This window comes from Ylistrum balloti, unplaced genomic scaffold (genome assembly GCF_031769215.1).
Source record: "Ylistrum balloti isolate Yb309-2 unplaced genomic scaffold, AGI_CSIRO_Ybal_v1 Utg369882, whole genome shotgun sequence".
NCBI classification, from domain to species: Eukaryota; Metazoa; Mollusca; class Bivalvia; order Pectinida; family Pectinidae; genus Ylistrum; species Ylistrum balloti.
The window spans coordinates 504,108-516,473 of record NW_026782019.1 but is presented as its reverse complement, the minus strand read 5'-3'; the positions used below and the strand labels follow the sequence as shown (position 1 = coordinate 516,473).

General features: G+C 33.9%; 1 protein-coding gene across 1 annotated transcript; it reads right to left on the bottom strand.

The window, feature by feature from the left end:
* Nucleotides 1–6,724: 6,724 nt before the first annotated feature.
* On the bottom strand, nucleotides 6,725–8,342 carry LOC132546263 (uncharacterized). The gene is made up of 3 exons (XM_060209975.1): nucleotides 8,126–8,342; nucleotides 7,318–7,461; nucleotides 6,725–7,038 (listed from the first exon to the last, which is right to left on the bottom strand). The coding sequence occupies exons 1-3, from the start codon at nucleotides 8,340–8,342 to the stop codon at nucleotides 6,725–6,727; spliced, it is 675 nt and encodes a 224-aa protein (XP_060065958.1).
* Between the last annotated feature and the right edge of the window lie 4,024 nt (nucleotides 8,343–12,366).

Here is a 12,366-nt window from a genome sequence, read left to right as displayed (position 1 = left end):
GCGGGGCCCAGGGGAAACTTAACAAGTGATTTCCCGAAGTATGTACTCGGTATTATATACAGTATAACTCATGAATACAAGAAAATAGATACATTTGAAAAAAAAATACTTAAATAGAAAGTATTTCGTCAATTCAACATGTTCAAGAACTTGATACCAAGAGGAAAACCGGAAGTGACCTGGTGAAATATATATCCCAGTTGATACATAACACACACCGTCACTGGATAGTTTTACATGTCCATTTTTTCTTGTGTTTATCACGCAGCCTTGTTTTGGGGAGGAGTGCGATTGGAGGGACGTTTTTCGTGGGAGATATCAACAGCAGTAAAATTGGTTATCAGTTTGAGAATCTATTTCCACATACATGGGAAAATTGCCTTCATTTTCAGTGCATCAATAAAGTGTGACCTGGTGTAATTTTTAGGATGAAAACTTTTGCATAATTTCAATGTAAATAAAACATTTGTTTAGATTAATCAACAAGTATCAGGTAAACTATACCAGAAACGACAAAACGATCCGGACTTTCTGGCGTTACTTTATTTTGAAAACAAAGTCTGACATATGGCCCAACACCTATTTTGTTAAGAGAGTGGTCCGACTTTGAAGTTTTAATGCCTAATTTGTTCTTGTGATAAATTCATTCTCATTGGTACAAAACAAAAGTTCTTCTACAGTTATCTAACATGTCATCGTCCAATATACACTATATAACTTGTTTATATTCTTCTCAGATTTCAATATCTTTCTCTAGAATTGCTCAGTTAAGGCCTTGTTGTGTGAAATAAATGACCAAGTACCTTATGAATAATATTATACTTTTAGTGTAGTCAGGAATTTTCTTTTGCTTTCAAAAACAAATTTTAAAACAACATCGGTAGGAAATATGAAAAATCGTATCGACATCGGTTCCGAACCGTCGTGTATTTCGGAACAACCATTTTGTCGTGTCACATGAATTATTGACCTGGTTGCTGAAACATATCACGCTTCCTGCAAGAATAAATAAATTGTGATGTAAACCATTCAACACTAAATAGTATGGGTATATATTTCATTGGCAAATCTGTGTATTTTTTCTAAATACAGTTTTTACATATCAAGCATTCACCAAGAAATGATGAAATAACCCATCAATTCATCATGTTTTGTTGTCGTTGCCAAGTGAATTAAAATCGGTCACGCCTTCTTTGAAATTTTTTCGGTTACGTAAGTTCCAGCATGCACATATAACATTGGAAAATGACTCATTTCAGATCTTATTTAACTAGCGAGTTGCAGACCGAGATATGATTTTTTTTAAACAGTTTGTGTTATAAGAGAAAGACGTTTATCAAGAAATATGGTTTATTTGAGGAAAAAGGATCAAACCATAAAATTGTGAACTTTACCTTTTAGAAATGGATCAAAGTAAGCTAGCACTAGCGTCTCTGTGATTTAGTGATGTCATCAGAAACGTAAGTGCAGTCACATGCCCGATACACATGTCGTTCGTTTTAGGTGAGCGAAGTTGAGGTCGGATCTCTGGATTTTTTTTTTTTTTAATATTGGTTTTTCACTGGTCATTTTTAATAAACCTTATAGTAATAACAGATTCCAGTTTGTGCATTTATTTGGTAGCAATTCATCGACATAGCGTAACTTTTGAGAAATGATTCCTAAGGGGTCCGAAACTAATGCGCCAAGTCTGTAATATTGTACAGAAAGTCATATAACTGGTTTCGTTGTTTTGTACTTTGTTCTCAAATGGACACGTAACATTATCTACGTTGATTGACCAAGATCTACATGGCGGATGCCATTGTTTAAAAAAAGATGCTTACTTTTCCGGAACACACGGTCTGAAAAAAATCTGTCTCAGACTGAAAAAGTATACTTGATTCTCATCATAATTATCTCCCCTTTATATGGCTCCAGTATTTTTGTGATTTATCGTGAGAGAAGTGACATTGTTTTTGGAGTTTTTTCCGAAGTATTTTTAACTTTTTTTAATGGTGCTTTCAAAATGTACCAGGGATTTCGAATTTTTATATGTAGTTTTCCAGTACGTTAAGACACTGACTTACTCGTATGGGTACAGACTATGCCCCTCTCTTGGATAATTTGCTTTTGCTTTGAACTGATTGGAATATGCCGCAATGACCTTGCCAAGTCTACATAAGCCGCGCTCACTTCAGCGTTGTAAAGCGACGGATTTAACACGACAGCTCTCCTCTTCTTACCTGTATAACAAGGGTATTGACTTCAGTTTCGTAATAGATTACAAATGTTCTATTTCTTGATCTTTAAATCCCGATTTACCCAACTGACACTATCTATATACAGTTAACGTCAAGGGATTGTTCCCAATATAACTGTTCATAAAAGATATCGATAGCTGAGAGATGAACTTACAACACAGGATTATGAGAGATGCAGTTGGATGTATTTTATGGTATAGTTGATGTGATCCCATTCGGAAATATTGTAATGTAATGAAAATGGATGTATTCTTTGCACATTAATTTCGTTGCTTCATCCGTGATTTCATTTGAGAACGTCATATTACTTTCTTAAATTCGCCACGTGTAACAGGACGGGTGTTGTCGATGAAGCAAAATACGTTTGTTTGTTTGTTTGTTTGTTTGTTGGCAAGAATTGATCTTATTATTATTGTACATTGTCCTCGTTTCATCCACTCTTGTGAATTCTTCTGAAAATTTCCCAAATGTACCCCGTAAATGTTACAGTTCAGTAGTGGTCAATGATTGAGTCCCTCCACTAACTACGTTCTGCTCCGTGCATTGGTAGGCACATTTTACATGCCATATGTCATTAATAGCCAGGTCTAAAATTTGCCAAATCTCAGAAAAACAACATCTGCGTACCTCTGCTTATATCGGAAATCGATTCAACTAAAGTGAAACTCAAAGCAGAATATTAATTTTTTTAATCTCATCACACTTTATTTTTATTTACACATTTCTACTCTATTCTCCGTGGGATAGAAACGATAAAAGCTATTTCAAAAATGAAAGATCAACAGTTTTGATTGTCAAAATATCATTAAAACGCAATAATTAAATAATACCATATCTATTACTTAAAAGCGTAATTACATAATTCAATACAAAGAAACACAAATTGGCTTAATTTAGGTGATATGTGTTTATTTCCAGTAAATGTGAACAAATAGTGACGTAATATTGGATTTCGTCCGTACATGCATCGTATTGAAATCACACATATCACAGTTCGATCTATTAATGTCTGCCGTTCCCTGCTTTAATATCGTTTTCTCTTACTTTCACTTCAGACAATAATCTGTAGTTAGTAGCCTAATATTATCTTTTTTTTTATTTGAGAATTTACGTATTCGCCAAACCCAGTATAACGATAATGTAACTACACTGCTTCTTCCCAAACTTGAAGGAGACACTTATCAAATCACAATGAATAGGTACATTGTGCACCCGTGGAAAGTTTGCCTTTCTTCCTCGGCTGTTGTACATAGCAGATCCGGGAGTTTAATGATAAAATGCAGCACTCGTACTCACACGCACTTTGGACGTAGACGAGGACATCACTTATCGCGTTGTTACGCACTTGTGGTTGTCCACGTGTATCATCGTGATAAGCCGCTAGCGCAATGTTGTGGTTAACTACACTAATGTTGTTATCTGGGGGGGGATGCATGACTTAGTTAAGTGTTTAAACCAATCTGTAATGAGGTTGTAAATAAACATGTTATGAGATACTGACTGTCATGAAAACAAATTTCAAAAAATATGTATTTTTTATACATATTTCAACGCTAAATCCAACATGAATAATATTTTTAGATAACAATCATATTGCAAATAAATTAGCATGTGTTTTTCGGGGATTTTAATAAAAAAAAATGTTTGTTTACATTTTTTTTCCATATGTGATGACGTGTCGACAGCTGATGCTTCACACGGAAACAATGAATTGTAGAAGTCTAACACCGACAGTACGAAATTTCAAATCTAACATGAAAAAAATGCTATGTTCTGTGATAAAATACACATGTGCTGTATATTCCGGATACAAGGCCTCAAAAGACACCAAATAGGTTTGAATCTCTGTCCACCTACTCTTTAGGTGCTATATTTATGCTTACGATCAAAGAGTTGGAAGGTCGTCCAGTGCATGTGAACATGGTCCTGGCGATTTTGTTACTTACTGATAAACTGTAGCCATGGGAAGCTCTTCTTCTTAAGAATTTACAAAAAAACGTACCGTGATTTTAATTTTGATTGATTGCATGTTTTTATTTATTTATTTATTTATTTATTTATTTATTTATTTATTTATTTATTGGCAGCTAAGCAACAAAATGTAAGAAGGGAGAGAACTCCATAACATACAGACATTTCTATACTGTCAATTTGAGAAACCAAATGTATCATAAACTTTGAAGAGCCTGATTTCCTGTAATTAAGGCATTCGGAAGACTGATCAATTGAATTAACTGTTCAGATATTAACACCTTATAAAATTAAATGTAGTAACACGTGGAGAACTACATTAGCTAAGTTTTGATTTGATATAAAATTCATTAAAACGAAAACATTTGAAAATTTATATCATTCCTATATGTAGCTGCATGTATACAAAAATAAACAATAACTTTTAAAGTAAAACAGGCTTTCAGAAAGTACGTTACATATCTTTAATTAAGTCCGATCAAAGCCGTTTAAAAATCGTTTCATTAACCAATTCCATATAATCTCTATTCAATGTGCCATTCGGTACATGATAGCCTATGTAGTGGACCATTCGATACAAGATAGCGTATGTAGTGGACAGTTCGGCACATGATAGCATTTGTAGTGGACAATTCGGCACATGATAGCGTATGTAGTGGACAATTCGGTACATAATAGCGTATATAGTGGACAATTCGGTACAGCATACCTTATCAAAACTCAATATAAAGATTTATACAAATATCAACAGAAGTGTATCTTATTTTCTTTGTAATCATGGACAGTTCTTCGTTTTGTGTTAATAATATGACATATCTATTTATTAATGTACATTTGTATCACTACATGTTTGTAAATATCGATTATTTCACATTTTTGTTACCTTTCAGAATACTTCATTCCGTATATAAAGAAAGTATGTTACATTTGATCTTTAAACATACAACGAAAAACGATAACAAAAACATGTTAAACACAATAATGAAATGATAAGTGTTCATATGTTCTAGAACTAGTTTATCACATAACTTTAAAAACAATCAAGCATGCATGAAAACAACAAATCACAGTTGGCGATATTCTCATTCTATGTCCCTTTCATTGGTAACAATGAATATAAAATCATAAAGTTTTGACAATAGGAACATTCAGCCGATTCCCGTCCCGCTAAGTCTTGTATATGAAACTCTTAAAAACAAACAAAGCAAGGTGTGTAATGTATGTGTTATTACACTGATAACAGGGTGACGAAAGCTACTACTGGCAATTAACTATTCTTCTCAATATAGATTTTCAGCAGGTATATTCTGAACTCTAAGACAATTTAAAAAGGAAATACTTTCTGGATTCAGCATATCGAGAGATTTGTATCAATTTTCACAAGAATTGTTAATTTCCAATGAAGACTACTTTTTAATCAAATCCAGCATGATAAGTAATTATTGTTTATACCGAAGCGTGCCTTATATTCTAGACTATTGAAATAGTTGGAAACATTCTCTCAATAATTAATGTCTCCCGTTAAATATTCATCAGATTTCCGCCGACGTCCAATTTTTCAATGCATTTACATTGATCCCTGTCTTAAATAGCAATGCGATATGAATTCGTATTTGAGATATAAGTGTAGAGGCGATATAACCCACGTAATACCACCATGAACCACATAATGTATTCCGACTTTAAACAAAAGATGGTAGAGATATTGCAGTTCAGACACTGGTTATCTTTACCACGAAAATTTCACAGAAGATGTTTGAGGAAATCATGTCAGTAGATTCGACAGAGCTGTTTAAGATCGTTTTGGGTTCCCTCTTTGAATTTGGAATTACGTCATTTGACACATACAGTACGGAGTGAATGTGTATCGGGACTTCCATTGGTTAATAATACAATTTATACGGATTGGCGATAGACTACTTTATGTGCCTGAAGCCTCAGTCGTAAAATTACGGCTACAGTAGTCATAAGTATTTGCAATGAAAAAAAAATGTAAAAATTCAAATTTTAAGGAATTGCTACAATAATATCGGAAATTTCCACACGATATTTTAACGACGGAACAATACACATTATATTCATCAGTAGCCTCAGAGGTTTCAGCTATTAAGGCCCTCGGCATCACCGACGAGTCCTGGAAGGACGAAATATTATGCAGTTTTATTTCATCATTTGGCAATGCGTGTGTAGAAGGACGGAATCGCGTGTGAGTCTATTTCTATGTGATTATCGAATATCAACATTAAAATTATAGAGGAATGGTTATCTATTCAAGATATTTTGCAAATTCTGGGGAAACGCACATGTGTTTCTATTTAAATATATACATAGATAGAATCTAGTAAGTAATATCGACACAATTGTCCAACATTGGTAGTGGATCCTACACAACAAATATTCAATGGATGCTGTTACTAGTACAGATACACAATCAATGTGCGGTGATAATATGTACAAAGCCTGTGTGTTTGGACCTTCACATGAAACAACTTAACTGTAGTAATGTTCTTTTAAAAATAGCATTTACTATCGTATATTTTATTAGACCGGGGTCGCCTATCTGATATCCGTCCATCATTTCCTTCCTCCCATGTATCGTTTGGTCGTATCCCGTCCTCTGTGTTGTCGCATTCTGATGCTTTGATGGTGTTATGAGCTACAATGACGAATACAGACCCTGCTAGCATACTGAAGATCACAGCTCCACTTGATGCATAGACTGAAGCGGACATATAGGGCACGTAGTTAAATGTCTGTCCGGAGACCGTGCCGATCCCATTCACGTTTCGGATGAAAAAGACGAGACTTAATATGATGATAATGCCTGAAAAATGATTTTTGAAATGCTAACTATTCCAACATTAATAATTACCATCTGTCCTATGACGTCACGGTTCATTAAACTTCATTTAGCGATGTGAAAAATAAGGATATTTCTTCTGTTATGATATGTATTGATTGAAGCTGATAATTATACTGAAAATGAGATTTAATCATATGGTACAACATTTTTGATAATTTTTATATGAAAAATTATTTTACGTTCATATCTGGTTATAAATACTTCACATTTCGTTGAGAATTACTAGAACATTTCACTTACATGTAATGTAACTCATCGCAGAGAGAAGACCAGTCACACATCGGTCGATCCGGTCACCACAATGCTGATGGATAGTTAAAGTCATTGTTATCAGTGAAGCAACAAGTCCGGAAGCTGCCAAAGCCTGCACCTGGTAGAACCACGCTGAAATAAATATTATAACATTGTACTGTAGCAACATTTTTAGTAAACTTGTGGACATATGTTATATACCGAAATCAACTTTAGATATTTAATGTCCTCTCTTATAATAACCAGAATTAATCATTTTCAAGCGTTGCCATATTAAAACGAACCAAAGCTGCTACAGGACTAGGCTGAAGTTAAGAAAACAAAAACAAAAAGAAGAAAATACCAACATGGCAACTTAACTAGTGTTCAAACTCAAATTCCTAAAACATGAACAAAATATGAGCAAGAGAAACATTTACAAGAAGACTCCTACTACAGTACAAGTAAAATAAGACCAGGTGTTTCGGAAGAGTAAACGTCTTCTGCTTTAACCTAACCTATGTAGATCTTTTACCATTTTACATTAAATCATAGGGGACCACAATTTTAACAAAATCATATGAAGATCCGAAAAGTTTAAAGTCGTTGGGTTCAATTTATACCCAGAGAATCGTTGTTTTCTCGACTGTTGTGCTTGTGATCTCGGTCAAGACTCCTTACCTTGATTGATCTCCATAGCATGCGGCGGGTCTCCTTATCAGCGAGATAGTCACGAGCAAGCCTTTGATTTGGTTTTACAATATTAAGGAATATGACAATTTCTACTTTACTAACACCAAGAATTTCATGTACTTACTCTCGCTATATCTGCTGTCCTGGAATACGTCCGTACAGATATAATGACCATCTGTCGATCCCTCATAACATGTCTGCCACATTCCAAAGTAGCATGGATATGATCCGTCAAACACGTACACCCAGAAAGGTGTTACAACAGCGACGCATTGAAGGAGAGCTACCACCACCACGAACATTAGGGCTAAGATTGCACAGCATGAATGTCGTTGGCACATGGCGACACCTTCTGACACTTAACCACTGAAGCAAAATGTACTTCAATATATAACTTTGCAATTTAACAATTATAATACATCATGTTACTATCTTGAATATGACCTACAAATCTGATCTGACTGTCAATAATGACTTCAACTCTGTTGTATGACAGAAATATACGTTATTCAATGATTGATCGGTTAAATGACACCGGAAACAGTTAAACTATGGTTACAAGACGTCAATATGTCATGTTTGACGTCTTCCTTTTCCTTTCAATTATCGGGTTTCGAAAAAAATTCATTTTTTATCAGAAATTGACATTTTCTGATTTTAATGTGTTACAGCATATCATTCGTGTGTCGGTATATTCGTCAATAAAAATAGCGCTATCTACCGGGTCATATTAGTGATTGTGTCTCATATTGTCTGTGTACACGGTTCAAGTCGTAGTAAGCCAGATGTTCATTTCATACCTAAAACTTGTTACTTGTCAGTTCCCAATTTATCACATTATTACCAGTAAGTCTATAAATGTGACTATTAGTATCATTTTTAATTTATCATGTTCATCAGTGCGATGATATATCAACGTTTTCTTTTATCATACTGACTCCTGATTCAATCTCTCGGTTCAATTATAACCTGTTAAAACAGATGGTTTTCTTACCTGAGTAAACGTTGTGAATTTTGACAGCTTGTAATACATTCTATTAATAAATTAAGAGAACACGACCTGAACCAGGGACAGAGTTTCATACCTGTCTGTTTAGTTATTCAGCATGTCACGTATATCACCAAATACCTCATGGGTTTATAATAACACTTTCAGCATGGGTTTATAACACCATATACAACTTGGGTTTATAACACCATATACAACTTGGGTTTATAACACCATATACAACTTGGGTTTATAACACCATATACAACTTGGGTTTATAACACCACTTACAGCATGGGTTTATAACACCATATACAACATGGGTTTATAACACCATATACAACTTGGGTTTATAACACCACTTACAGCATGGGTTTATAACACCATATACAACATGGGTTTATAATAACAACATGGGTTTATAACACCACATACAACATAGGTTTATAACAACACATACAACATGGGTTATAACACCACGTACAACATGGGTTATAACACCACATACAACATGGGTTTATAAAACCACATACAATATGGGTCTATAACACCATATACTTCACGGGTTCATAACACCACATACAACATGGGTTTATAACACTATATACAACATGGGTTTATAACATCACATACAGCATAGGTGTATAACACCACATACAACATGGGTTTATAACACTATATACAACATGGGTTTATAACACTATATACAACATGGGTTTATAACATCACATACAGCATAGGTGTATAACACCACATATAACATCGGTTTATAAAACCACATGCAACATGGGTTTATAACACCACATACAATATGGGTCTATAACACCATATACTTCACGGGTTCATAACACCACATACAACATGGGTTTATAACACTATATACAACATGGGTTTTTAACATCACATACAGCATAGGTGTAAAACACCATATACTTCACGGGTTCATAACACCACATACAACATCGGTTCATAACAACACATACAACATGGGTTTATAACACCATATACCACATGGGTTTATAACACCATATACTACATGGGTTCATAACACCACATACAACATCGGTTCATAACAACACATACAACATGGGTTTATAACAACACATACAACATGGGTTCATAACATCACATACAACATTGGTTTATAACACCACATACAACATTGGTTTATAGCATCACATTAAATTATGGTTTAATAACATATAGCTTGAGTTTATAACGTCATATATAGCACCGGTTTCTGATGCTTACAATCAAAATTACTGATCTAAACAAAGACCGATATCACAACAAGCAAGTGAAGAAAAAGACTTACCTTATTTAATCGATTATTTTGGTTGACATGTAGGTATAAGTATTATTGCAGCCATAGATTCAAATTGATCATGTTTACCATCATTCATAATCAAGCCTGGGATTCCATGCTTCGTACAGGGATTTCCCCAAAATCAGAATCACGAGATAAAACCATTCTTTTTTCTTAGTTATCTCGCGAGATCTAGGATCTACCTCTTAATCAGCTTCTTGATAAACAAAGACCAGATGTGTCTTTTGAACAATTTTGTGTATACGTCGATTATAATTGTTTCTACACCCACTGGGCGTAGCGAGCAGTTGCTAATTAAAGGTAACGCATGCTATAGAGTAATGCGATAACACATTGTTGTTTCAACGCAAAACCGAGGAAAAATATATACCACCGAAGAGTGCACAGAAGGAACGAATTATCACTGAAGTTAATATGACGTAGGAAGACGGTTTGCTACACACTTACCACTTATTGGCTCAACACTCCTATATCATCTTTCCCAGTTTAAACCATCCACTAGAAATTACAATAGACAAGGTTTTCTTCAAATACATGTTGAATACCACGGATGTGATATAAATACAGAACTTTCGGCTGCTTGAAGAATTCCTGACAAGTGTTGCGAAAATTATGAGATCGCTAGTTATTTTAATCATCTTAAGTGAATACCTACTTTTAAATTGATTTTGATGATCAATCAAAACTAACCTTCGAAAGTTTTAAATTTCTTTAAACCATTGTCAAAAGAATTTTAAATCATAGTGATAATCATCAGATAGTTAGAAATATACTTGCTAAGTATGGTTATCTTGTTGGGGTCACTTGTTAAAGGTAGATAAAAATTCATGGGAATATTAACTTGTTGTCAAGTCATTCAAATATACCAGAATATAATTTCATAACAAACGATTGTGTTTTTTAATTTATATCATGATTTATTTAATTATTTTAAACTCCTTGTATATTAAAATAACAACGTGGTAGTCTTTTCACTGTACATTAAGCTAACTAGCCAAACCATATTCAGTTGTGGGTCAAAACTAACCCGATAATTATGATGTCAAACCGCGACAATCACACGATACTCAATATACTAACAAATAACGTTGGATTTATTGATGATGAAATATCAGGCTTTATTAAATGAAATATACAGTTAACATATTGAGAACTAGAATGCAGCTGATTGGCGTTTCCTTATAATGTCTAATAATGAAAATTATGGTTCTGCGGCATATGATGATGATAGACAAGGTGAGAGAAAAGCATCCACATCTTATTTCGAAAGGAACACGTCATTATGTTTGAATTTAACATTCACTCCTTTGGTAACTCACAATATCGCAGCTTTAATTGGCTGACATGGAAACAATGGTGATATTATCTTTATATAATGACACAATCTATTTGCAAGAATGGAATATAGGCGTGTAACACGATTGTAAGTCTATATATATCAGTCATGATGACATTTACGTGACTATCTGTATGAACTACTTCTACTTCTTGTAGACGACAGATATTGCCTGCGTTTACATTGATAACATTAACGATAGGCGGAAAATTATCTTAATGTATATGCAATATGGTAGGACTTTAGGGTCGACAAGACAACACGACCCTTAATTTATTAAAATCTTTAAAGTCCGTTTAGAGAATCTCGTCTATGACATATAAAAGATATATAAGATAAAATTCATCTCTCATTGCTATCAAATGCACTGAATGCTCAACGGCTCAAGGGGCAAAACTCATAGTATAAATCTGATATAAGACATTGACAGGAAAATAATTAAGAATGACTATGAATGCAATAATAGACGGTTATTTAGATATTTATCATCAATATATGTATATATCAGACTAATCATTTGATTGTAAAATACTCTAGATCTATAATTTTCACTTAGATATAGACAACGTTTATTCTTAAGCACATAACATACAATAATGTATTTTGCTTGTTACTTGCAATGCAAGTACAATTTAGACCTCTAAGATATACAGTTAGGTCATAGGAACACTGGAACTGTATATGATCAAGTCGTGTTGCATTGATAAAACGTCA

What these genes read in the sequence shown, in the direction of transcription:
- LOC132546263 (XM_060209975.1), bottom strand. Translation starts at nt 8,342, where the DNA reads ATGTGCCAACGACATTCATGCTGTGCAATCTTAGCCCTAATGTTCGTG. An exon ending in GGACAGCAGATATAGCGAGA is followed by an intron (nt 7,462 to 8,125) that starts GTAAGTACATGA and finishes TATTTATTTCAG; the next exon opens with CGTGGTTCTACCAGGTGCAG. An exon ending in TGCGATGAGTTACATTACAT is followed by an intron (nt 7,039 to 7,317) that starts GTAAGTGAAATG and finishes ATCATTTTTCAG; the next exon opens with GCATTATCATCATATTAAGT.